The sequence below is a fragment of the Nothoprocta perdicaria genome, unplaced genomic scaffold (assembly GCF_003342845.1).
Source record: "Nothoprocta perdicaria isolate Ctin4 unplaced genomic scaffold, notPer1 scaffold_111, whole genome shotgun sequence".
Taxonomy (NCBI): domain Eukaryota; kingdom Metazoa; phylum Chordata; class Aves; order Tinamiformes; family Tinamidae; genus Nothoprocta; species Nothoprocta perdicaria.
Genome location: NW_020454217.1, coordinates 2,040,408 through 2,064,928, shown reverse-complemented (window position 1 = coordinate 2,064,928; position 24,521 = coordinate 2,040,408). Strand labels below are relative to the sequence as shown.

General features: G+C 42.5%; 1 protein-coding gene across 5 annotated transcripts in view; it reads right to left on the bottom strand.

Moving 5' to 3' along the window:
• Positions 1-10,996: 10,996 nt before the first annotated feature.
• The window catches only part of CPEB3 (cytoplasmic polyadenylation element binding protein 3), an 80,560-nt gene continuing 67,035 nt past the window's right edge, over positions 10,997-24,521 (bottom strand). For all 5 annotated transcript variants that reach the window (XM_026051331.1, XM_026051323.1, XM_026051337.1 and 2 more), the window contains 4 exons: positions 18,215-18,333; positions 16,879-16,993; positions 14,740-14,921; positions 10,997-12,515 (listed from right to left, as the gene is read on the bottom strand). In XM_026051331.1, the coding sequence (XP_025907116.1) occupies positions 12,288-12,515; positions 14,740-14,921; positions 16,879-16,993; positions 18,215-18,333 (644 nt within the window). In that variant the 3' untranslated portion in view covers positions 10,997-12,287. The remainder of the gene's footprint in view (positions 12,516-14,739; positions 14,922-16,878; positions 16,994-18,214; positions 18,334-24,521) is intronic.

Sequence of the window (24,521 nt, the reverse complement as noted above, 5' to 3'; positions counted from 1 at the left end):
TGCTTTCAGAGCTGTACTGAAAGCCCCAACCCACTAATTAAGTTTTCTAAAGTAGTCTGTATATGCTGTGTTACTGCTGGAGATATTCTGCGTTGCCTCAACAATGTGTTCGTGCAGTCTGAGTTTCTGAAACATAACTAGGAGAAAATGAGGTAGGTGGATTCTGTTCTAATAAAACTTGGGAAGCTAGAAAGTTAAAGATTTTATGTCCCAGGAGGTGGTGGAGTATTGTAGTTTTATGCAGTCACAGGTGGTAAAATTACAGCTTTTTGCATTGAGAGGGAATGGAGGGTACACTATTGATCTGTGGTTCAGAAAAGCAGGTCCGTACAACCGTAACTATAGCAGTGCAGTTGGCTTGTCTGGTGCAGGAACCAGTACACAAGCAGTTTTGTTCCACACTACTGTAGCACCTTGGTGTATGCAGTCCAAGACTCGTTTAAAATAAATAAATAATAATAAAAGACTTCTAATGGCGCTTTAGAGATCATCAGGATTTTAAAAGGCAGCTCGTGCCAAGTGGTCAGGCAAACTCCTGCCTATCTGCAGACTCTCTCCTAATCCACTAACCTTGAACTTTTACCTACCCACTTTGATTCAAAACCAGCCTGGATGCCACCATGTGCCACATGCTCTAGGTGTCCCTGCTTGAGCAAGGGCGTTGGACCAGAGCATCTCTAGAGGACCCTTCCAACCTCAACCATTCTGATTCTGTGATTTGAGAAAGGGCAAATAGTAGATTTTTCCCTGCAATGAACTGCTGCAGCAGTGACTGTCTCCTGTGAGGGCCACAAGGGGAAATGAAGGGCCAGTTCCCCGGGCCTTGCTGCGCAGCTCTGGATGACGTGGCAGGCGCTCTGAATGATTCATGAGGTATTCTTAGAAACCATTTGAATGGGATGTCGCTACATGAGCCAGGAACACTGCAGATGAAAGGGTTTAGCTGCCATAAAAGACAGTAAGCCAGAGGAAATCTCTTCTATGTGAGGCTCTCATCCTCATTGCAGAGTTAAGTTTGGAATTTAGTTGTCCCAGGTCTCACAAGAGTGTGCTGTGGGAGCACGGACACGGGGACACGGGAACCTGAAAGGGGCCATCTCAGACTGCAGGAGACATCTGCCTCTGATATATCCTGCTCAGATCCCTCCAGATCGCTGTCCATTGACAAGAGGGGTAGGTGACTGTCTGGTTTAATGGTCACCACTAGCTCCTTCTTAGGCTTTCGGCGAAGGACTCCAGCCAGTCATTAATGGTGCAGCTACTTGCTCAGGTTCAGTAGCAGGAACACTGACACACACTGGAGTAGGGAATAGCTCAGCTCTGCAATGTTGTTGGCCCAAATTTCGCAGCTACTTCAGTGTGTTTATAATTTTAAGCACATAAGTAGTTCCAGTCAGTCAGGCTTATGTTTAAATGCATTGCTGACAGGGGGATTTCTAGCTTTTATAACTGTTCAGAGTTTGGGTCCCAGAGCTCTTCCTCCAGATTTAACAGCATTTTCGGCCTTATTTTCTTGTGGTTGAAAGGTGGTAGCCTGTTTTGTTCTGTCAGCAGAAACAACAAATCTGCCTCAGCGAGGATCCTCTGGGGATCTATCGTTTCTGCACTGGACAGATAACTCGATGGGCATAACCCCCCCCGAGCAACTCTGAGAAACTAAACCAAATATATGTCTAAAATTACAGCATGTGCATAAAATAGACCATCATGAAAACAATAAAGCCTCAAACTAGTGCCTGCTAATCAGAGAGGGTGCAACGTGGTTAATTGCTATATTTTTAAGGCTTTTATGAAATGGGATAGCTGTTCCACAAAGTTCAGGGGGTTGTAAAGCCTAAATGGGGGCTGTACAGAGTAAGAACCAAGCAGGGTTCTCTTATCACTAGCGTGGCCATGTACAAAGCTGCAGACACATGCACGTTAGGAGACATGAAAAATAGACATGGTAATGATGAAATTGCTTTTGCATATGGATTAGGAAAAGGATGTGTAAGCTCCTATAAATGAGTAAGATAAATGACGCTCCATCAGCTCCGCAATATGCATGAGATATATCGAGTTGGGGCCTGTAATTGGAAGGGTGCAGCAGCTCAGCTGCTCAGGGAGAGGAGTGACTGTTGGGGACATTTGTATATCTAAATCTAACCAGTAGCCTCCCCTGAGTGTTCTAAAAATGGGGCATTCATTTTTCTACACACCAAGAACAGGAATGCATCAAATCACCTTCTGTATGACTTGCACAAGGCGATGTCTCTGTGCCATCTGCCACCTCTTCCCTGGCTGTAGGAAAACCAACCCATCTAGCAGTGCATTACAGTGCAGGCCCTTCCCTTCCATCCTAACCTCATCCTTCCTTTGAAAAACAAACTGTCCAGGCTGGCCCTGACAAAAGTGGAAGACTGGCAAAGGCAACAGAACACATTTTCTGTCGGGCTCTCTTTCTACTGCTTAACAAGTGCTCTCTCTTATTTTTCAAAACTGGCTTTGACTCTGCAACTGAAGTTTGAGGACACAAGCCTGCTCTTCACAAGAATCATGTCCAGTGCTAGGTTTACCACGGCATGGACCTTATATGCCACTGCTATACATGTATCTGGAAAGAAATGTTGCATCAAGGCCTTGTACCTCCTTCTCCACAAGCTCTCTGGTCAGCCTGCTCAAGTGTTCAACCACCTTCCCAGTAAAGCAAGGTGTTCATGTGGAATTTCTTTGGTTATGTTATGTGCCCATTGCCACATGGGTCATTTGAAGAGGGAAGTGTGCAAGGATATAGAGCATGGCCAGGGCTGTGCTCTTTGGGAGAGAGGGAACTTGCAGGAAGTCCTCTGGACCTCCTCTGCAGGAGGTCCACTGTCGCAGTGACAGATGAGGCTGCAGCAGGTACTCACCTGGGAGCAGCGGGAGTTGCGGAAGGGCCTCAGGAGTCTAAGCAGGTGGTGCAGCTGACGGGGACAGCCCAAGGCTCCAAGGACTGTGTCTGTGCTGGGGACAGCCAGGAAGCTCTGTCCTGGTCGCAGTGGGGCAGGTTCATGGTCGCATGTGCCCTGCTCAGGCGCAGCCTGGGATGGCAGCTCCGAGGACAGACTTTCCAGGACTCTAGCTGACTCCACACACGCTGCTTTCCTGGGGCCAGACAGGTTCACACGGCCATGGGGTTTCCTTTGTCCTCCGATTTGGTGATTCTTGTAGAAACAAAACCATTTCTAATCTGACAGTGCATTTGGGATTGGCTCAGGAATTGGGCAGAGGTTCAGCTGGAGCGTGTGGTATGAAGTGCTCATTTCTAGCTAACACTGTCTCTGTTGCATCCCTGCCTCTGAACAGGATTTAAGAGGACTCGGTGCTAGACAGGCCCTGACAGTTGCTGACTCTGCTGTATTATGGGAGCAGCTTAATTCTCCTGTGAAAAGAACTGACACAACCAATCCGTGTGAACCCTTCACACTCGACAGGAACACAAGTGGAGAGCTTGACCCATTGTAATTAGGCAACTGGAATCAAAAGCAGACAGGCTTAGACCAAACGGAGAGACAGTAACTGCAATGTGTAATATGGAGCTTAATTACTGGGGAACATAATTTCAGCAAGTGAGGCAGTTTCCAGGGTGGAAAAGCTTTCATGAATATACTTCTAAATTCTACTTAAATTAGGTTAGGAGAGCATGGGTTTGAATAGCATCTAAAAGAACAAACAGTGACTATCATGTAGCGTTAATTCTACTTCTGGCATCTCTATTGTTCTCTGTGGAAAGGCCATTGTCACCCATCTGGGCTCACCTGCCATTCAGAAGCAAGAAATCAAGAACAAGGCTTAATGGTCTTCCTTAAAACTCTCTTCCTGATGGATATGATGGTCTTTTACAGCAGGCACCTTCAGTTCAGGGCTGCAGATACTCTGTCTAAAGCTCCCTATTAAACGATGCTTTCTATCAACTCCTTAATGACCAGCTCGGGTAGCTGCTGCCCACACGAGGCGCAGCAGCAGCAGGGGGAATTAAGCCCCAAAGTCCCCCCGGCTTCACCCTCTCCCGTGTCTCTGCTCCCTGCGGTGGAGGCCTCACTGATGCCGTGGATGTGAATGTCAGCCTAGTAGCTTCTTTTTTTCTTTCCTTTTCCATCTCCTATCTGAATAGTCTGATAACTGAAGCAGGCTGTATTTGTTTTCCCTTTTCTTTCTTGCCTTATGTGGCATTTAGCATCACCAAGGGCCAGCTCTCAACAGCCACTAGCACAACAGTAGGTTAGACAGTCACCGAGTTATGTAACAGTGTGAAAATGTGCAGATTCAGCAAGTCATGTCACAACTCTCTGTGGCTTTCTGGCTGGATAGTCAATATTAAACTTTTTCAAGGTGGCAAGTGAAGTAGTATCATTGAAAGTTGTTTGTTTTTAAACACTGAATTTTCCTGGTGCCTTAGGGATTTTTCTTCTTGCTGTCTGATCATTGTGAAATTGGATCACAGCTCTGAGGTGGGGGTGACTGCTTCATATTGGAGCTCTTCCATGTAACATAAAGGTTTGGATGATCGCTAGGGATGGAGGGGGCTCTTGCTTCTGGTTTCTGCCCTAACACTGTTCCTGAGCTGTTCACTGGCTGTTGATGGTATAACATGTGAATAGAAAGTCGTGGCTTAGGCCGTTCCTAAAGTAGAACATGTTTAGCTAGACTGCATCATAAGAAGGTAACCAAAGTAATACTAATGTTTTGAATAAAGCTAGAGTAGATGGGAGTTGGTGACAGGTCAGGCGTTCAAGGAACTTGTAGCTGAGGCACTTAGGGACATGGTTTAATGGCCGTGGTAGTCACGGGTTTATGGCTGGACATGATGATCTTGACGGTCTTTTCCAACTGTAACGATTCTGTGATCCCACCATTTCTCAAGCAAAATGGTGCCTTGCTGACGTCTGAGACGTCCATCTTCAAATTAACGGGGACAATATTCTGTCCTTTAATCTTTTAAGCCCTCCTTTGGCCTTTGCTATCCCTGCTGTATTGATTAGTGAATGTTTTCCTATCCCTGTGTTCAGCGAATGAGGAGGTAGTTATTGATCGTTGACTTGTTGGTTGGCTGCTCTCTGAAGGAATGTGCCTTTTGTAACGCACAGAGCAAGTTCTCTGGGGCAAGGTGCTCCTGCTCATGTCCCTCTGTGTTTAGTATTTCCTTTGTGTCACTGTAAAACTTAAAACAACAGAAAACACGGGGGTGGAGAGGGGAGGGAAGCGGCTTATAGGCTCTTACCGTATCTCCTCCTCAGGTGGTTAAGCATACTGTGTGTCATGCCAGAGATTAAATTTCATTAACTTGAAAATACTGTGGAAGTAGCAGTTCCTTTTAATGTGACCGCCGTGAAGACATTCAGCTCATATGCCCATGAGCACCTTTTCTTCCCTCGGATTTCCTGTTTATTTCTTTGATTTATGTCTTGGAAAAGTATGGCTTCACTAGCCCTAGCAAAACGTAACTACCAATGCATTCAAGGCTATTGAGAGCACTGGAAAAAAGGTAACGAGACAAAACAGTCCTGGCTTTGCCAGCCTGTTGGGTAATTTTTTTTTACAGCTTGGCCAGGCCTCATGTTTGGACTTTACAAAACCCTGCTGAGCACTGGGCAGGATTAAAAAAAAAAACCTCCTGCAAGCTGAGTTCATTTGAACAGTCTGCTGGGACATGCTACTGTGTTTTGAATGTGTTATAGACCCGAATGGTGTAAGAGTTTTACAAGGAGGTGGTAATTAGAAAGTTACAGCTATTTCCTCGAACCCACAGTCTCCTGTGATCGCCAGGAGGGAGCCCTCAGTTCTTCCCGTGTGGTCGTGTTTAACTTTTGTATTTAAATCATGAACAAAGCCAGCTAGGGTAGTCAAGGCCTAAGCTCTGGCCTGTCCGCGGGTCTGTGCAGTGTGACACATTGCTTGGGCTCGGCTATAGAACCGGGTGCTGGTTTAGCCCGGCCGTTGGCCTGACTGGTGATTAATGGCCGAGCTGCGGCCGTTCCCAAGGGGGTTAGTCTAGCTGAGGAGCGGCCTCAGCCAAACCCGCCTCGTGTCCGGCAGGGCTCGGACCGCGCAGCCGAGGCAGGAATGCTGGAGTGGAGGCCGTTTATCCGGAGAGCTGCCACCTGCCCCGGCAGGCGCATGTGGGAGCAGCGGGTGGTCCCGGCCCAGCCCTGGTGCTGGGCGCCCTTGTTCAGGCTGGGACATCCCCCCACCCCCGCTCTCCCAAAGGGTCCTTAATTCCTGCCGCAATCCCAGGCAGCTCCGTGTCAGCACAAGGCACATGGTGAGCTCAGCCCATGGCTTTTAGTGCTGGCAGCTCCTGCAGGGCTGGGGTCTGCTTTTAGGTAGCGGCTGGAGCGCCCGCCGTTCCTGAGCTCCTCCCTTGGCCTGACAGCAGGCAGCTCGGTTTTCCAGGGAGTATTCCACAAACAGATACTTCCCTGCACCTTAACCAGCTCTTAAAATAGAAACCGTTAGGAACGCGTGCGTGGCGGGGCTTTTCACTGCTTGTCCAGTCTGTAGCCTGCGGCCACTGTAAAACTGCCAGCACGAAAGTGCAGTATAAATTAGCCAGCAAGCGTTGTTGAATTCAAAATAATTCAAGGTCCCAGTTTTCCCAAGGCTCTGGTGTCCAGTGGAAACACTCGGAAATGCTTCCATAGTGGCTAGTTTGGTATTTACCTCCAGCTTCTATGCAAGGAGCAAACTGAGGGTGACCTTTCCCGATGAAGACCGTGTGAGCAGCCTGTCCATTTACCGTGCAAGGGACCTGGAAAGGCTCCTGTGCGTGTGCATGGAGGCGGCGGCTGCTTGCGGAGCCCTAGCGAGTGCCAGCAGCTGTACAGCACTGGGGTGGTGGGGTTTGGGGCTAGTTTACACGCCCATAATGCACGTCCCAAGACTTCCTTAGCTTGTGCAAAGGATGACAAATAGCAGTACTTCATACAACTATATTTAATAAGTTATTACAGAAAAAAATAAAGTCCAAACTACAAAGTTTAAGCAGTTGTAAGCAATAGCAGCATTGAGCTCCATGTTTAGTCACAGTACTGCAGTTCCATACAAGCATTAGTCCAAGCCAAAAAGGAAGAAGCTTTGTTAGAATTACTAGCAAAAAACAATCTAAGAGAACATGTAATAAAAGATACAGTACATTTAAAATTAGTTGAAAAACAAGTACAGAGATCTTAGCTGTGAATGCTCTAAAAGTTATGTCCATTATTTTGACAGTAAAATTACAAATATCTAGTACTTTATACCCCAACAGAACTTCATCCGAAAAAAAAAAAAAAGAGCCCAAATTACTTCTTATTAGCACCCTGGTTTTCTACATACTGCTCAACTTTTCCTCATGTAAATTTGCGTGTGCCAGAATTACGTGCCCAGTGTAATTTTCTGACCAGCTACCCATTTGGGGTATAGAGTAGTCACTAACATGAATATAAAATACTCCGTGGTATGATAGAACACTATAGCAGCAGAGAGTAAGAAGAGAGTTTGTCTGGTTTAGAAAAAAGGAAAAGAAAAGAAAAGGGGGTTAGCTGACATCATACAAACCAGCATAAAAAGCAACTACATACAAGCCAGAGGAAACAAAAGAGACATTTTCTACAAATCTGTGACTAATCTTTCACTCATACCTTGCAAGTAGAGATGTCACAATACTGAAATATTAACATGGGAGCTTTTCCCAGTTAGGCGCCTTTTTCTTTTTTTTTTTCTTTTTTTTTCTTTTTTTTTTTTTTTTTGTTAACTACTCTAACAGATAGTGAAATCAGCAAAGTTCTTTGCTAACTGCATATTTGCAATACAATTGGTTTTAGCCCATGCCTTGCTAGCAGGCTATAAAATACAAGCATGTAGGCAGAAATATAAGCATAAACTTTGTACCACTTAGCAGGAATTTTTGCATTCCCTCTTCATTCCTTAATCTCCTTTGTTTGCAATTTGTGTACATTCCAACCAGTAGTACCTAATTTGAGTCTAAATTTTACTTCACTATTTGATCTAGTCTATACATTACTTACAGAACTGAACACACAGAGGATACACAATAGGCCAACTCTGGACACATTTCTTTCCGCAAGTTAGAGATGAGCCACCCTACCGCACGTTAGCCTACAAGATCATCCGTAACTTGCTGAAATACCTTTGATCTAGAGAAAGTCATTGTATGCCCTGTTTACGCAACACCAGTTTTAGTCTGGATGGGTTTCGGTGCCAGAGCCGGGCCCTGGCGGCAGGAAGGGGGGGTCTCCTGGCTGCAGGGGGAAAAGAGCGTCCATGGAAGTGGAGTGAGAGATGGCAGCTACCGGCAGGGATGGCGCCGGCAGAAACGGGCAAAAATAACAAATAAATAAAAGGACAAAGACGCAAGAGAGGCAGCGGAGGAGGGAGAAAGACCAAGAAGCGGACGGCGGGCTCGGGGTGGCGGCGGCCACGCGCCCCGCACGGGCAGGTCCCCCAGGCCGAGGCCGCCCGGCCAAGCCGCGGCGCGGCTCTGCGCCCGGGGCCGGCGCCGGCCCTGCTGGGGAGAGAGGCCACACAAGCTCATGACAAGAACAAGCAATGGAGCATCGTGCTGAATGGGCAGGGTCGCAAACCCCTCCTTTCAACAGATTGAGTTCGTTATCAAGGCAAGAGTCGTTAATCAACACTGGTGGTGTATAAATCTAGACAGCGAACTGGTACTGTGACATCCCTATTATCTCCCTAAATCATTTTGATAAAGGAAAAGGCTTTTCAAAATATCACATTTTTTCTGCTTCATTCTGTCATTTTATTGCCCAATTCTTTGTTACAATTTTCCAATCACTTTACATAACCAACCATTTTTTTTTTATCATTGCCACACTATTGTAAACCACATCAGCGAGTTAATACATAAAGCTTTGCATTTCAAAAAACTAGACACTTTAGTAACAATATTACAAAGATTTTAGCTTCAAAAATAACTGAAAATGAAAAAAAATAAACTTTTAAAGAATTAGCATCATAAAATTAATTTATTCCAAGTAAAAATACAAAATAATATTAATGACATTGACCAGATATGAAAGTCTCTCCCAGAAACAACTATATTAATGGTTGAGAAAGCACTCCTTAAAGAAAATACGAAATAAAAATGAAAAATATGTAAATATGTTTAATTTTTTTCTTAGCAAAAAATCTTTCTAAAAATAACAATGAAAATTTGTCTCAGTACAAAGGCTACATTACTATTGAAAAAATACCAGCATGAAGAAAAGGTACATATTTGACAGTAGAAAAATGATTTTAGTGAATCACAATGTCTAAAGTCTGCAATGAAAATAAATCTGCAATAAAGATTTATGCCTTTTTTCTTTTCATTTTTCTTTTTTTTTTATACAAACAGTACAAACAGTATTGCACATAACAACAAATAGTCGAGGTTAGGTTAGCCTTCAAAAAAATCGACTAGTTCAAGTCTCACATCAGAAAAGGCCACAACAGGACCTGTTGTACCCAGGGGCTTCTTAAGTCAAGTTGCAGTTCAGAACTCCATATTTTAAAAAATAACTTTTTTTTTTTTTTTTTTGAAGGACCCTCTTTTAATATAACATATCAACAACTCAGGGGCACATTCATTTACAAAACAAAAGGGAGCATGTTATAATTTAATAAACTAAAAAAAGTTCTCTTTAAAAAAATACAAACAGAAGAACTCTCACAATTCTGGTCAGTCGTGCAGAATCACACCGATTATAAATATACAAATTAAGGGAAAAGAGTTTTTTTTTTTTCACCTTCTATTCACAACTTTCAGCACCAAATGGAGTTTGTGTTTACAACTGTTCTTTAGGATAACTTTGTTTTAGTTTCCATCCACCGTTTTGCTATATGGAACATTTTCCAGCTTCTCTCTCTCGCGCGCGCGCTCTCGCTCTCTCTCGCTCTCTCTGGGGGTGTTTCTACGTGAAAGAGGGGGGTTTCTTCAAAAACGTTTACTTCTTTCACATAATTAGGTAGATTTCTGTAGGTTAGCTATGATCTTTAATATTACAGTTATAAAGCTCTAACTTCTTCATTTTTCAAAAAAACTCAAATAAGCATGAAAAAAATAAAGTTACCCATCTGTTAAATCATTTTTTTCTCGCAGAATTAAATTAATATATATTTTTCTGAATAAACTTACTTAGAAAATATCATTTTCTTTCCTATATTTCAAAATTGAGGTATTGCAAAAGATCATGTCAGTCAGAAAGCATGCCTTTTTCTTTAAAAAAAATCATCAGCCGACTGTTGAAAACTGTCTAGATACAAAAAGTAGTGCATAACAAAATGTCTTGTACAGATGAAAAAACAGAAAAGACACCTGGGCTGGGAAAAAAGCAATATCACAAAAATGCCCAGAAGTAACCTTGAAAGGGAGAATCATAATAAGCATTTTAAACCAGTAAAAAACTATTTTTCTTTTTTTTTTTTTTTTCCAAAAACAGAAAAAAAGTTCCTTTCAAAGCCAATACTCGCGACTAAACATTGGGAGAAAAAGGGGAAAAAAAAAAAAAAAAAAGCAAAAAGAAAGAGCTTGCTAAATTAGACACAAACAAGGACGTCACAACAGGTAAAACCCAGACATTTACATCTACTCTGCGGTGTCATCTCCAGTCAGATTGTCCCCAGAACTGCAAAACCCAAAGGAGGCAAAAGGAAAGGAAATCGTGTACACGTCATCCCGCTCATCCGCACCCCGAGCGTGTTTGGAGTTGCCAGCCCTCTGCAGCCCCACAGGTCATGCTAAAGAAACGTCCCCTGCGCCGGCCGGCCCGGCTTTACGCAGACATTTCCTTAGCATCCCGTTTTTTTCCCCAACTTTCTTCCACTGTGCCTAGTTTCTCAGCTTGACAGACTGCCTAGGTGGTCGTGCGTGGAGGCGAGTGTGAGCTCTTTGGTTCTGTGGCCAAGGTCTGCGGCTACGTGAAGGGTGCAAGCGGTAGGAGAGAGGTTGTGACTAAGAGCTCGTTCCTGTTTATGTACCTGTTATGAACTGTCAAAAATGTGTTAATGTTGGATACAGAGGCTTTAACAGTTAAGTTTGATCACAGTACTAGACATAATCACTTTACTATATAAAATAAATTGCACGATATATAACAGAGCACCGCAAAGTACTTCATCTACCATCCACAAATTTGTTTTAAGAATATCCTACAGCTAGTTTGTAATATTTGTTGGAATATAGGTCATTCTGTAATGGGCTGATCCTAATTTCAGAAGCATTACATTTACTGAGGCATGCCTTCCTCCAGTCAGTAATCCATTTTTTTTTTAACTTTTGTTACTGAATATTTTTTAGCCTACATAGATTCATAATTTGTGCATTGTGGGCAGGTTTTATATTAGACATATATAAAATTTATTGCATGCAGCAACCTGATTAAGTAAACATGCAGTCAAAATATTGACCTTCCTTGGAAGCTTTTCTGTATGCTATACTGATCTCCTTTCAGCAGCCATCACTATTTTAATCACATATTCATTTTTTAATTGATACCCTAGCCTGAATAGAGTATTATGGTATTAGTAATACCATTTTAATAGCAGCAAAAGCTATTGCAGCATACATGTACATAACACTAAAAGACCTAACCAAAAAAAAAAAAAAAAAAACACAAAACAAAACAAAAACAAACAAACAAACAAAAACCCCTCAGCAAAATAAAAGAAAAAAGTCTGATCCAGCTTATGAGGTATCATCCTTACAAGTCAAAATGGAGAGCAACTAAAGGCTTATTTTCTTTAAGGGTTATTACTACTCTAAGTGACCCAAACTAATGATTGCTGAATATCCTTTTAAGTAAGTTTTTGCTACATCTGCCACCTACTTGTGAATATTACCTTTGGTAAGTCATCTGCTAGGGGCAAGTCTAAATTTCTGAAAATAAGTGCATGCTCCAGTTTAAAAATAAAAATAATTATAATAAAAAAATCTTCATCACATACACATCAACCCAGTGAAGGCCGATGAGAATGGCAGTCTACATAATGTCACTAGTGACAAGTCTTGTGTAGGAAATTAAGGTACCAAGCAGATGTTTGTGTGAATCAAAGTGCAAAATCAGTACAGTTACACTCTGCCGGTTTGTATTATACTGGACACTGAGTTCAGTAATGTGACTGTAAATAATAATAATAGTAATAAAAAGACCCATATCTTCATTAAAGTCGAGGACGAATGCACAGATTTCCAGAACACTAAGCCCTGAGGCAGCGCTCTCTTTTCCCTCGCTTTTATCTACTGCAGGACGCGGGGCCGGCGGGCGCGGGGCTCAGCTCCAGCGGAAGGGCACGTGCCGGGGCCGGTCGCCTCCCTCCTTCACCAGTGGTTTGTGGAACTCCCGCCCGGCCCGGGAGTGGATGCTCGCCCAGCAGTATTCACAGTAATACTGCAAGCAGGTGACGTTGGCACAAAAGAACGGAGCAAACTTCCCGCCACAGCGAGTGCCCTGGCATTCATCACACATCTGATCATCCAGCACATATGGCTTCACTTCCACCTGCACCGGGAAGAAGAGAGAGAACCGTGAGGCGACGCGGGGGACGCGACAGGACGGGACGGCCGGGGGAGCCGCGGCCACCGCGGGGGCTGCAGGAGCCCAAGGGGCTCCCGGCTGCCCAGGGCATCCCAAGGGAACACAGTCTGGGTTACGATTACCCTTTGTGGTAAAGGCACTGCCTTCTGCTGACCAAAACCATTGCCTAGAACCTTCCAGCTGTACAAACACAGTGAGATGCCCCACTGGGCTTGCCCTCTAGCACAAATAGCCTGGAGAGCAGCTGGCTTATTTATCTGGGGGGAATCAACAGTTATGCACATACAGTTCTTATGTCGTTACAATGCAGAGTTTGAAGTGCCCTAGGTACAGCTAAAACAGTTGGAATATACATATTGTTAGGCACAAGAGTTAATCTCTAGAAAATCTGTATAAGACAAGGAAGAATTTACTCCAGCAGCTGGCTTCAATACAGACAGTACTAAGGAAACACACTCTGAAACACTATGTTGAACAACAGCACAGGCAGTGTCAAAGAAAGCTTTATGGTGAATTTTACTCCTGCTTATCCCAATCACATTTTAATAAATTTTACTCCTTTAAAGTAAAACTGATACAGCAAACTTTATTTCTAGGCTAAGGAACTGCTGGAATTGCTAAAATAAAAAAAATGTATTTTAAGTTACACCATACTACTACTATTGTGGGGAACAGTGTGAATATCTGCCATGCAGCGTATCAGGTACCTGCCAGTAGATTAAGCATCACCATGTTAAATAAAATAGTCCTGTCTCAACTGAAACTGGAAGAAAGCAGATCTCCAGGTCCCTGCCTACTCACAATTCCAAAGGTTTGGAATAAATTCTCTCTCTCCCCTTCGCTTGTTTGGATTACTAGTGAAAATAATTTTGAGGATGCAGGCTGCACTATTGAGGAATTTTAATCACCACCTGTCCTGATTAAGGTCAGAATTAGGAGAATTTGCACTTCAAATTCAAGGTGCTTGAAGTAGTTTTATCTGTGAAAACAGATAAAAGATGATTAAGGAAGCTTAGATCCTCAATCAGCCATCTGGGAAAAGTACTGGCTGCAGGGAAACAGCTAACAGCTAGCATAATTTAGTGGTATATTTTAACACTTAGAAGAAAACAAGATTTTAATCATGGATGATATTATATAAATCTCAGAGGGTTCAACAGTCTGATTAAGAATCCAAAATTAGTCTTGCTATTCTTACCAGAACAGTCTCTCAGTGAGAACGTTCAGGATTCCTTGGACAAGCAGTACTGAGGAACAGTCTTGTCTTAGTTAAATCATAAGTAGCAGCACCACAGAAAAATAATTTGAGAGCTAACTCCAATAGCTCACCAAATTTCAGGAAAAAAGTTCACACTTTTAACAGGAAAATGTAAGAGCTGAGACTCTGTGGGTCTGTTTTTAAATGCATCCTGCACATAGAGGCTTTCCCAACAGCTGTCCAGTTGCCTGCTCAATAAATAACCTATATCACGTTAAAGAGGAAAGCAGCCACCCATGTTTTAACAGGGGATAACGGCAGCGCTCGCTCCAGGCTCTTTGGAGCAATTCTGAACGCCCAGTTCTCAAAACCAAAGGTGCTGTTTGCACGAGCAAGTAGAGACAAAGCCAGACGATCCAATAAAAAGAAAATTCTCGGAAAATAAATAGTTTCTTCTATTTCTTCACTTTAGATTTCATGAAATACATTAACTTCACTCTGTGCTTGGGAAAGCTGCTCGGAACACAGGAATCTGTAAGGTCTGAAAAACAGCTTTCCCTCTTTGGCCTGTGAAGCATCTGCCAGGATCTGCTCGTAGTTAAATGACCTTTGAGACTGTCGAGGTCAGCACTGCTGTTCCAACCAACCCTGACCCCCTTGGTAGGAAACCTCAGCCTTGGCCTGTTGGAGAGGGAGAGTGTTGCCTGAGAACAGTGTAAACACCACCAGCTGCTGACACACAGTGACCAAACACCTAGAGGAGAAGGAAGCTGCGAGACGGTGCGTGTGACCTCGAGCATCCCAGAGGCTCACGGCCACGTAACCAAGCCTCGGGCCACTTAACTAAGCTTTGAGGTAGTTAACAAACACCACCTGAAGAACAGAGGTTGCAATGCCCTCTTCCATGCTATTCCTGGGAGGATTTCTCCTCATTTGTGCCCAGTTTTGGCAGCAGCCCCATCATGGTCCTTGCCGGCGGCCCCTACTCACCCGTTTATCAATGTCATTGTGTTGGAGCTGGACAAAGCGAGCGCTGATGGCAGCGATGTAGCTCTGCTGGTTGGAGAAAGCCACGCGGCCGGCCCCTTTCGGGTACTTCAGCTCCGGGTCTGTGTCGATGCCCGCATAGCAGACACCTCCGTATAAACGGTCCATAATCATTGCCAATTCAACTGCAAGGATGCAATCGTTAAATATTACGCATTCAACAGAAATGAGACTTCTCTCTCTGCGCAAGAAAAAAGCTCTATTTGTCTCACTGTACTTGTCTTTAAAAGTCTGAAATAGCAAATGTAAATGTTGGTTTGAACTACAGATAGAATCATCCCCGGCCTGAAAATGTGAAGGCAAAAAAACAGAATATGCCACAAGAAACTCAGTGTGATGGTGTGAAATTATTACATTTTTCATGTATTTATGCAGTCAATACCAAGCTGAGAATTTATCATATTGGTGAATTGGTCATTTGAAACTGATATTGAGGATCTCCCCAGTGCCGAAGGGCTCGGTAATGCGAGCCAACGTGCAGGTCCCCTATGGATACGCCACCTATTTAGGATCTGGTGTTTTAGCCACATGCTGGGAGGCTGAAGACACAGCAGTAAAGTGCTCTATATTTAAAACAAAGCTTGGTGAAACTTTAAAAGTTTCAGGAAGCCTAAATTTGGGGTCCAACTTAATGGGTTTAAAACTTAATTCATTAGCTCTTAAAATGATTTTCTGCTCTTTCTCTAACTAACAACTTTTAAAACATAAAATATGGTTCTATGTTTATGACATTTCTACTGTAACATGACAGGTTGATTGAGTGGCTGAGGAAGCACACAGAAGGATTAAGAGAAAGGACTGAAGGAAACAGAACAGTTTACACAAGCACACAATATATATAATGATAAACATTGCCAAGGTCTCTGTAGAAGTGGATAGACAAATTTGTTAAATGGATGAAGGACAAACCTTCACAAATCAAGTTACTGGGACTGCTACAGGCCCCTGCCAAGTCAACATTTTTGTTCTGTGAATGCAGCTGAAGTCTTTCGGCAGAGCTAGTTTAAACTTAACTACCCAAGATGAAGTGAAAAAGAAGTATATTAGATATTTAAATCCCAGTAATTATCACCTAATTAGTTCATTATTCATAAAACAGACACAATTATTAAAATAAGTATGCATGTGTATATAAATAAAAGTGTCTGGGCCACATCAGGGAAGACCATCTGCCAACTTGTCCATTTGCAGTGAGCAAACAGAAGTCTGACTCATTGTGCCAAGCTAGAGGCAACTCCTGCTCCGAGCAGACCGTGAGGGACAGTGCTCACTCAGAGCACTGGGACTCGTGGAGCCTCTTACTTCCTAATGATTTATAATCATTACTTAGGTAGTGAGCCCAGAAAGCAACAGAATGGACTCAGCATCAAGAACATTTAAAAATAGCAGTTTCAATAAGATGCTCCCACTGCTGGGCAAAGAACACACATGGTTTGCCAGCCAAAACTGCAGAGTTCCAACTCTTGGACCTAACTCCTCTATCAGACTTGGCAAGCTGCAAACCAGAAAAAGTGGAAGCTGTCTGCCTTGAAAAAGCACATTTTCAAGGCACTGGCTTTCAGGTATAAGGCATATGTTTAATTGTTACTGTTTACTTACTTGCCCTCTTGCACTTTTGCCTTATTTTAAATGAGAAGGAATGAAGGGCTGCTGAGAAAGCTGGTCTTCTCTGCAGCTCTCAGAGCGTTAGGGCTGAGATCAGGGTTGGGAGAAGGAGCAAGCGAGGGGCTGCAGGTGGAAGTAGCTGCAAAAGGGCTCGGAGGGCTCTGGACATAGGGTGGAGGAATCAACCCATGGCACTGGGAGAGAATCAGGGTTAGGGTTACAATAGTACAATAGTATTTATTAAGGGAAAAAAAAAAAAAAAAAAGGACCAGTTGTAGGATATTATTCAAGCTTCAGTCTTTGAAAAGACCGTTTCTAGTGAACATACTACTCAGTAACCCATTTAAAAGATCAAAAGTTTAGCACAGATTTTTCATTTTGCTTTGTTTCTTCTACATGTATTTTACATAACATTTCTCATCAGTTCTGCTCAATCTCAAAGCCTGTATTGCTGGCCCTGCATTTATCTGTACTCACCAGCTCGGAGGGGCCGTGGAACTCCTCCAACAAAGATAGTTTTTCTTGGGTCCAGAGGCTGAGACCCATCCATCACAAAGTCACTATCACTTAGGTTCCATGGTCGAATTTGCACCTGGCAAGAACAAAAAAATGTTCTTAGGGAGACTCGACAATTCAGTAAGTAGTAACAACTGCCTAATATTTCTAAAACTGAAGTTAAATTAAAAGCCAGAGCAGTAAATTGGTGTTATAGCCAACAAAACAATTAAAGGACAAGGCTTGTCTAAGGGATTAAATGAAGGTGGACAATTCATTTATTACCTCTAGAGGCCAGGCTTGAGTTATGTTTCATCATGGCAAACCCTCCTACCTTAGTAATTCCCTGCCTCTAACTGCCGTTATAATACGAAATCTGTTAAGGGACTTGCAGAACATTTTGCCAGCTCTGTGCTGCTACAGGTGCAGTTTGGGCTTCCGGCTGTCCTGTAATCACATACAGTGATTCACTAATTTTAAAGCACTGATACAAATGAGGAGAAGAGATAACATCTTTTTTTTTTGATGTTTGCTGATATTTTTTTGCTGGCACAGAAACACATTCTGCAGGACTGGGAGCAACACTTAATTTAAAGTTTCAAGATACTGATACTACTTATCTTACTCTCTACTCACTATTCTTAGGAATTTGCTACTCCACTAAATAGGCACTATTTCTTTTTAATCAAAAATAATAATTATTATTCAATATATCTTTCAGCATTTTTATCTAATCTGTACATATCTATGGTCCAAAAGGCAAATTGTACAGAAAGCTAGAAATGTGATTATAGGAACAGGATGCCCCATCTTCTGTTCTGCAACAGTGTCTCCATACATGTTTTCACTCTTAACTTATATAAGGTAATCTACTGAAATAAGAATTGCTTAGCTGTCAAATTAAGAAGTGGAGGGAAGGCAGAAAGAAACCTAATGAAACACTGTGTTATATTTGAAGTTTCTACAATTTGCACATTTATTGCATCAGGCTTTAGGGTTTTTTTGTTTGTTTGTTTTGAACATGATAGAAGGAAGAACCTTAATCTGATTCTCTTTTACAGCTAACCCTGTAAAAGGATGCACATGCTCAGGCGATTAGCAGAAATATCAAATATAAAAGGCAACGGATCATGGCAGTTATCAAAGAAGCAAATGTTAAAGCCACAAAACGCTGATAAAGTCAGTGAAACAGAACGGACAGCGACAGGAAATGGATGAGCCAATTAGCTATAAGTAATTTTTATTTATTTATTAACTGAAAAGAGCAACAGCAACTGGGTTAGCAGCCAGCATAAGGGTCACGGCCTAAGCTACTTACGGGTTTGTCCTTAATTGTGGGACTTGACACACACAGGTAGAGTTTCCCATCTTCTTCCAGACAGGCATCTATCAGGGCTTGTACAGAGCTTTCCTCTTGGAACAGCAAGAAGGCATAACCTTGGAAAGGACAAAAGCAAAAAAAAGAGATTAATTTTTAAAGCATTTTTTCAATAAAGATAACAACTCCAAAAATTAATAAAATCTAAGAAGTTACAAATAACTGTTTGCTTTTCATAAAATTAATTCACCCAGTATATCATGCGCTCACTTATTTTCATTTGATTAGTGCACACAGTATTGATTTCGTAATGGAGACGAGAACACTTCCTGGGTGCAAATGTATTTATTTGATTAATGATTTCACGCAGTAAGAATACAGGCTGTTAAGTGAGGATTTCTTATTGTCCAACAACTGCAGGTGAGCAGGTGAGCACCATTGTGCTGGTGTCAATGATCACCGTATTACAGTTGAGGCACTAGACAGGTAGACAGGTGGACAGGTAGACAGATACATAACAAAAATGAAATTAATACTAGTTCTTCTTATTTAGTCACATTTAACACAGTCCTACATTTTCATAGGTAGTTTTAAAATTCCAAAATCTTTCCCACCTAGGAACATTCCAAAATTCTGCCCCTTCTACTGAAAGCAAAAGCTTTTCTGCTGAAAGCAAAGCAATGCTGAGCAAAGGCCATCTTCTGAAAGTGACTTAGAAAGAACCCCTGACCTACAAGTTACAACGGTGCTGTAAAGAAGGCACTGCCGTAACTCTGAACCAAGTGGTAACGTTTGTTGAGTACACCAAGGAATAAAAGAAACTTCATACATCATAAGGTAAACCTTAAAATAGCTATTACTTTATATTTACCCCAAGGAGAATATCGCCATATTCATCTACTTAGCACTGTATAGAAAAAAATGCTTCCCTAGAAATAACAAGCATGAGAAAAAAGCATCATGTTTGTTGTATTCCGAGTGAAAGACCTGCAGTTGTTATTTACATTTAAATGCAGCAGTTCAAAAGAAAGAAAATGCCCCACAAAACTTCCTCCCAGCCAGTGGAGCTCTGCGCCTTGGGGGCAGGCGGCGAGGCAGCACCCAGGTGCTCCCGTGCCTGCGGCCGGCCCAGGACAGGGGCTCCAGAGCTGCCCCACGCTGTGGTGTTTGAGCGCCGATCCGAGCGCAGCAGCTTGTGCTGTCACAGCACAAGGTTACAGCTGCGGCCGTCTGGGGACAAGGCAAGCGGCGCCAGCATCCTGTTCAAGAGCCACATAAAATTAACCAAACCAATCCTTGGCAGTTCTGCTTGGCTGCTGCATTACAAGGGCAGGCCGGGTTAGTCAGAATTCAGTTTTCTAACCTGCAGTTTGCAGCAGCTGGGAGCGTTAGTTAGTTAACAGTGCTCCGCATTTCCAGAGGCAGAGGCCTAGGGAGTCGATGAGTTCAAACCCTTAATGCTCCCCAGCGGTACCCCGGGAGCCCCTTCTGGCAGCGCGTTCCTCACGAGCCTTCCTTATTGCCCCAACAGTGTGAAAGAGCTCGAAGGATTCCCCGTGAGAGAGACCTCCGCAGAGCTGGGGCCACTGTATCTACCTGAGCAGTCCCAGAAGGAATCGCACGTGGTCTCCCGGATCCGCAGGGAAAGGCTTCCTGGCGCAGCAGGAACATCCCTGCTCCTCTGGCCGCTCCGGCACCGCCAGCACATCCCACCTGCACGAGGTCACGCTCCGGCTGCACCCCGGCCCTGCCGCTGGAAAGGTGGGAATCTCTCTGCTTCGCTCGGTGCCACCAAAGGCCTCCCTGTTCTAACGATGGGAACCCTTCTGCGTTGCACAGAGCGTGCGTTGCAGCAACACGGCACAAATTACAGACTGAGAGCCAAGAAGGGCATCGTGTGCTGCCCATACTTGCATCAATGCCACTCATCTATCAGAGGGAAAAGAACTGCTCTTGAACCTTTAATAGGGTAAAATGGATACTGAGCATACAGCAAAGCAGAAAATGAACCTTTTTAAATGGCAAGCCACGCAACTAGCTAGCAGAGTTTGTCGGAGAAGACGACTGTGGCCTCGGCTGGACCAAACTCTGTGTTAAAGATGGGCCACTTTCACGGCTCACCAGGAAAAATAGATTTTTACTGCATTTCAGAGCATTCCAGGACAAAGAGTTAAAAATGTACATTTTTTCCCCCCCTCTTTGACACCTTCGCTGCACAACTGAAACATGAGGCACAAAATCTGGTGGAATAAAATGAAGTCACTGATTGTGTTTTCTAAACCCCTGGGAGTAGGTAGGAAGGAACCTCAGTGTGCTAAAACCTTTATACTCCTTTCATTTTAAGTCATTAATTACCAAGGTTGTGGGAACGGTCTCCAGTTAATGATAAAGGAATATTTCAGAAAGGCATTAACAGAAAAGCTGGGCAGAACTTGTGCTTACATGAACTTCAGAGTAGATTTAATTCAGTCAGAAGATTTTCAAAGATTTCAGTTAATTGACAATTAGTTCCATCTCTTCATCTTATCAGATGTTCAGCTTCTAGACAGGAGAAGTAACTCATAAATGCCTTAAATCTTGCATTTGAGAGAATATATAAATTGCTTTTCAAATATGTCAACCATGAGCTATGTCTTTTGAAATAAAGCCAGCATTTTAGGATTCAAATGTTATATAACCAGTAGGGAAAGATTAACCTATTTCTGGCTTTCAGAATCACAGTTACTTTTCAAATACAGAGAAAAAATGTAGCGAGGAATGCTATATAAGATCAAAGACTGTATTTGAATGCTCACGTGAGAGGTCTGTATATCATTCTGTTGATTTCCTACACCGACCTCAGGTACACACTGTACCAAAACTTGGCCCACTTGACAAAATTAGGCACAGAAATCATCTTGCAAGGAGCCTGGGTGATAACTGTGTTATCAGATCTGTGCCAGCGCTGCTGAGCTGCACGGCTCATGATCACATACATTTAATCTCACGGACAAAATGGAAAGATGACTAATTGGAAAGCAGTTACATTACCTTTGAAGAACACTTTCTTTCACTCTGCCTTCTGCATGTTTAGAGAGCCTCTCTCCTGAGGTTTTGTGGGCCCCCAATCTAGTTCCCGGATTACAATAAATCTCCCACCCAGTGAAGATATTGCATATATAACATGGCAGTATATTTCTAACTTTATTTTTTAATGTAAAAAGTGCAATGGGAGTTAATGGGACAAAGAATTTAATGTTCTTGCCCTGCATTAGTGGTTATTTTTATACAGCTGAGATGGCTACCTCAAAAAGCAGATTTAAATGGACTTAATTTTTTTCTTGAACTATAAATAACATTTTCTTCACTTTGCTTTTTTCTGGACTTGTTAAAAATAATTTTGAATTGAATTACAGTTGTATTTACTAGAACTTTTGGAATAAATTTGTTTTAAAAACCCACAATAAAGGAACGCTTAGAAACAGTTTGAATCAAATTTCTAATTTGGTTAATGTGACGACAAAGGGTCATTGCTCAAAGTCGCCCTTAGTAATCTTATTAGAAAATGCTTTGAACATGAATAAAACACATTTCTAAATCCAGAGATGAAATGACTATTAAAAATGAAACTGATGTTTGAAAAATAAAAATCCAAGGTATTAAAAAATGCAGACTTTCTTTTTAACATTGCAGTGACATGACTGGATTTTCAAAAGACATCAAAGGCTTTAAATGCTTAAGAAACCTCAAAATAGAAAGGACTGTAATCTCACTTAGCTACTGCAGAAGAAGAGTGAAATTATGTATTAGTCAGGGCTGCAAAGATGAATTTCTTTAGTCAGACTAATTTTAAGCGGCAGTGTATGACACTGTCAGCTGGCTTCTTTCTCTAAAAAAAGGATGCATAAGAAATGCAAATAGTTTAACATTTTACAACTAGACTCCTATTCATTTCACGTATTTTTGAGGAGTATTAGACTTTAAGTCTGAGTAATTTGATATTTGAGAAGTTCCCTGTATGCCACATTAAAAGACAGGGTTGAGGGTGGGTTTTGGGTTTTAAATAATGGTATGTAGTTCATACTCTCAGTTCCAAAATTGGGAGAAGTAACTATGATCCTGAATTCACATGGCAATTAAATGGAACTTATTCAGTTAAACGCAAGAAAAGTCCTTAAGCAGGTATAATGGAAGAACGCAGTGAAAAATGAGGTTCTCATTCAGTAGAGTCTGTGAAATAAAGGGCCTGATTATATCATAAACCCTATTTTACCATTTAATAGTCCACATCACTGGGATTGCCAGCAGAACAGAGACTAACTCGGGTCTTCCCATAACACACACAGGGGAACAACAACAAAACAAAGAGCCCTACAGCAGCACTAACTTGCTGCTCTGTAGTCAACACTGAAGATCCCTCAGCCTCTGCCAAGGCCCCCAAAGCACGTGTGCTGTGGGGCAACACGCGGTATTCCCGAGGGCAGCTGGTATTCCCGAGGCTCCGGCCTTCCCCGTCACGGCAGTGCCCACAGGAGAGGGAAACCTTCCCACAGCCTGTGCCTGTTCCGAGCTAAAGATTTCCAAAGTTCCTTCAATCCTGAAACGTGCCAGGGAAGAGCAAGGATTAGCTCCTCATCACTACGTGGAGGACGTTGCCTGCTTGGGGCCAAACCATCCTGCACAAACGGCCTCCGGTTGCTCCGGAGCAGGACTCTTCTTCCCCAGCTGCACTGCAGGGAACACAAAAACGCAGCATTTCTTGGGTTGTTCTGGTTTACTGAAAGAATATTCCAGAGGGGACTAAAACCTGTCTTTTTAGTTATCTGAAAGAATATTCCAGAGGGGACTAAAACCTGTCTTTTTAGTTATCTGACATTTTAATTCTACGCTAGTTTAAACCATTGCAACAGCAAATTTATAGGGTTGTCTCTTCTTTCAAAGGTCACAGCCATTTTAAAACTTCAGACTTTAGACTGCAACACGATCCATAGCAGATATAAGTCAGCATTAAAGGGTATAAACAAATAAAAGAAAGGCTATAACATATAGTGTGGGATATTATGGTTATAATAGCAGTCACATGAATTAATCATGTAACAAAGATTAAATTTTTGATGAGGCAAGAGCTATTTTTGTGAAGCTTACTGGGTCAGTGGCAGGGAATTGCAGCATTTACCTTCATAAGCAACAAAAAAAGCTGAGTAACCAAATTCAACATTGAATTTGCCCATTTCACTTTTCAAGTGCAATATAAATGGTGACGGCTCTGGGCAAAGAAGTTCATTTTCGTCATAGGTGGTTCAGGTTTGCTGCTTCTGACACAAGTCGGAGCAAATGGTTGGAAAAAAGCCCACTTTTCAAGTTTGAAGAAAATGTTTTTTTTTTTTCTTTGCTAAATATGCCAATTTCTAATTCTACTCCAAGCAAAATTAATATAGAACTCTAGATAAATATTAATCAATAGTTTATTTAATTTTAGCATCCCCTCGAAGCATACCATTAAGCATGACACCAATCTAATCTTATCATTATTAAAAATATTCAACACGTAATCTTCAAGGGAAGAAAACAAGATCAAAGAAAAGGGGGGGGAGGAAAAGGCTGCTTTTTAGCTGAAATTTTAATTAAGAAAATTTGTCAATAAGTTTCATGATGTCTCCCCTCTTCCGTGCTACATTTTTTTAGATTGATATTTTTAAAAAACAAAGAAAATGGACCTTACTACAGCAAGTGGCGCTTGCAGCACTTGGCACTGCTGTGCGGTAGAGAGGGGCTTCAATCCAAAATGTGGGGGCCTCAACACTCAAGGTCACCTACAGCAGCTTAGAATCCATGGGATGTTTTCTGATTTCCCGTGATTCCAACCCTTCTCAGAGTGGATAATCCCTACTGCACAGGACATTGAAGACCGCCTAGTCTGAAGTCTGAACTGAGGTTGCAAAATGCTTCCTAGGACAGAACGCAGATGCCTGGCGTGATAATTCTGAGAGGGGGAAAGAAAAACAGGAAAAGCACATGTTGTGCCTGCAGTTGTTGAAACAGGGTATGTTCTTCATCCTTTACCCTACAGGCTTATCTTTAATAACTTGAGGGTTGTCTAGGAAGTCAAAACCTTAGGAAAGGCAAGGACTCCAGATATTAGGTTTACTCATTTTACTTCCCTCAAAGTAGCACCCTGAATTCTATGCCTTGTTCGTCCAGGAGCCAAGAAACTAGCAGAAACTCGCTGCTTTTATTCGTGCTAAAGATCTTTTGCAATCAACCGTGCAGCCTTAGAAGCGTCAACCTCCCACAGGCGAGGACAACCCTTCCTGCTCTCCTGCACGGA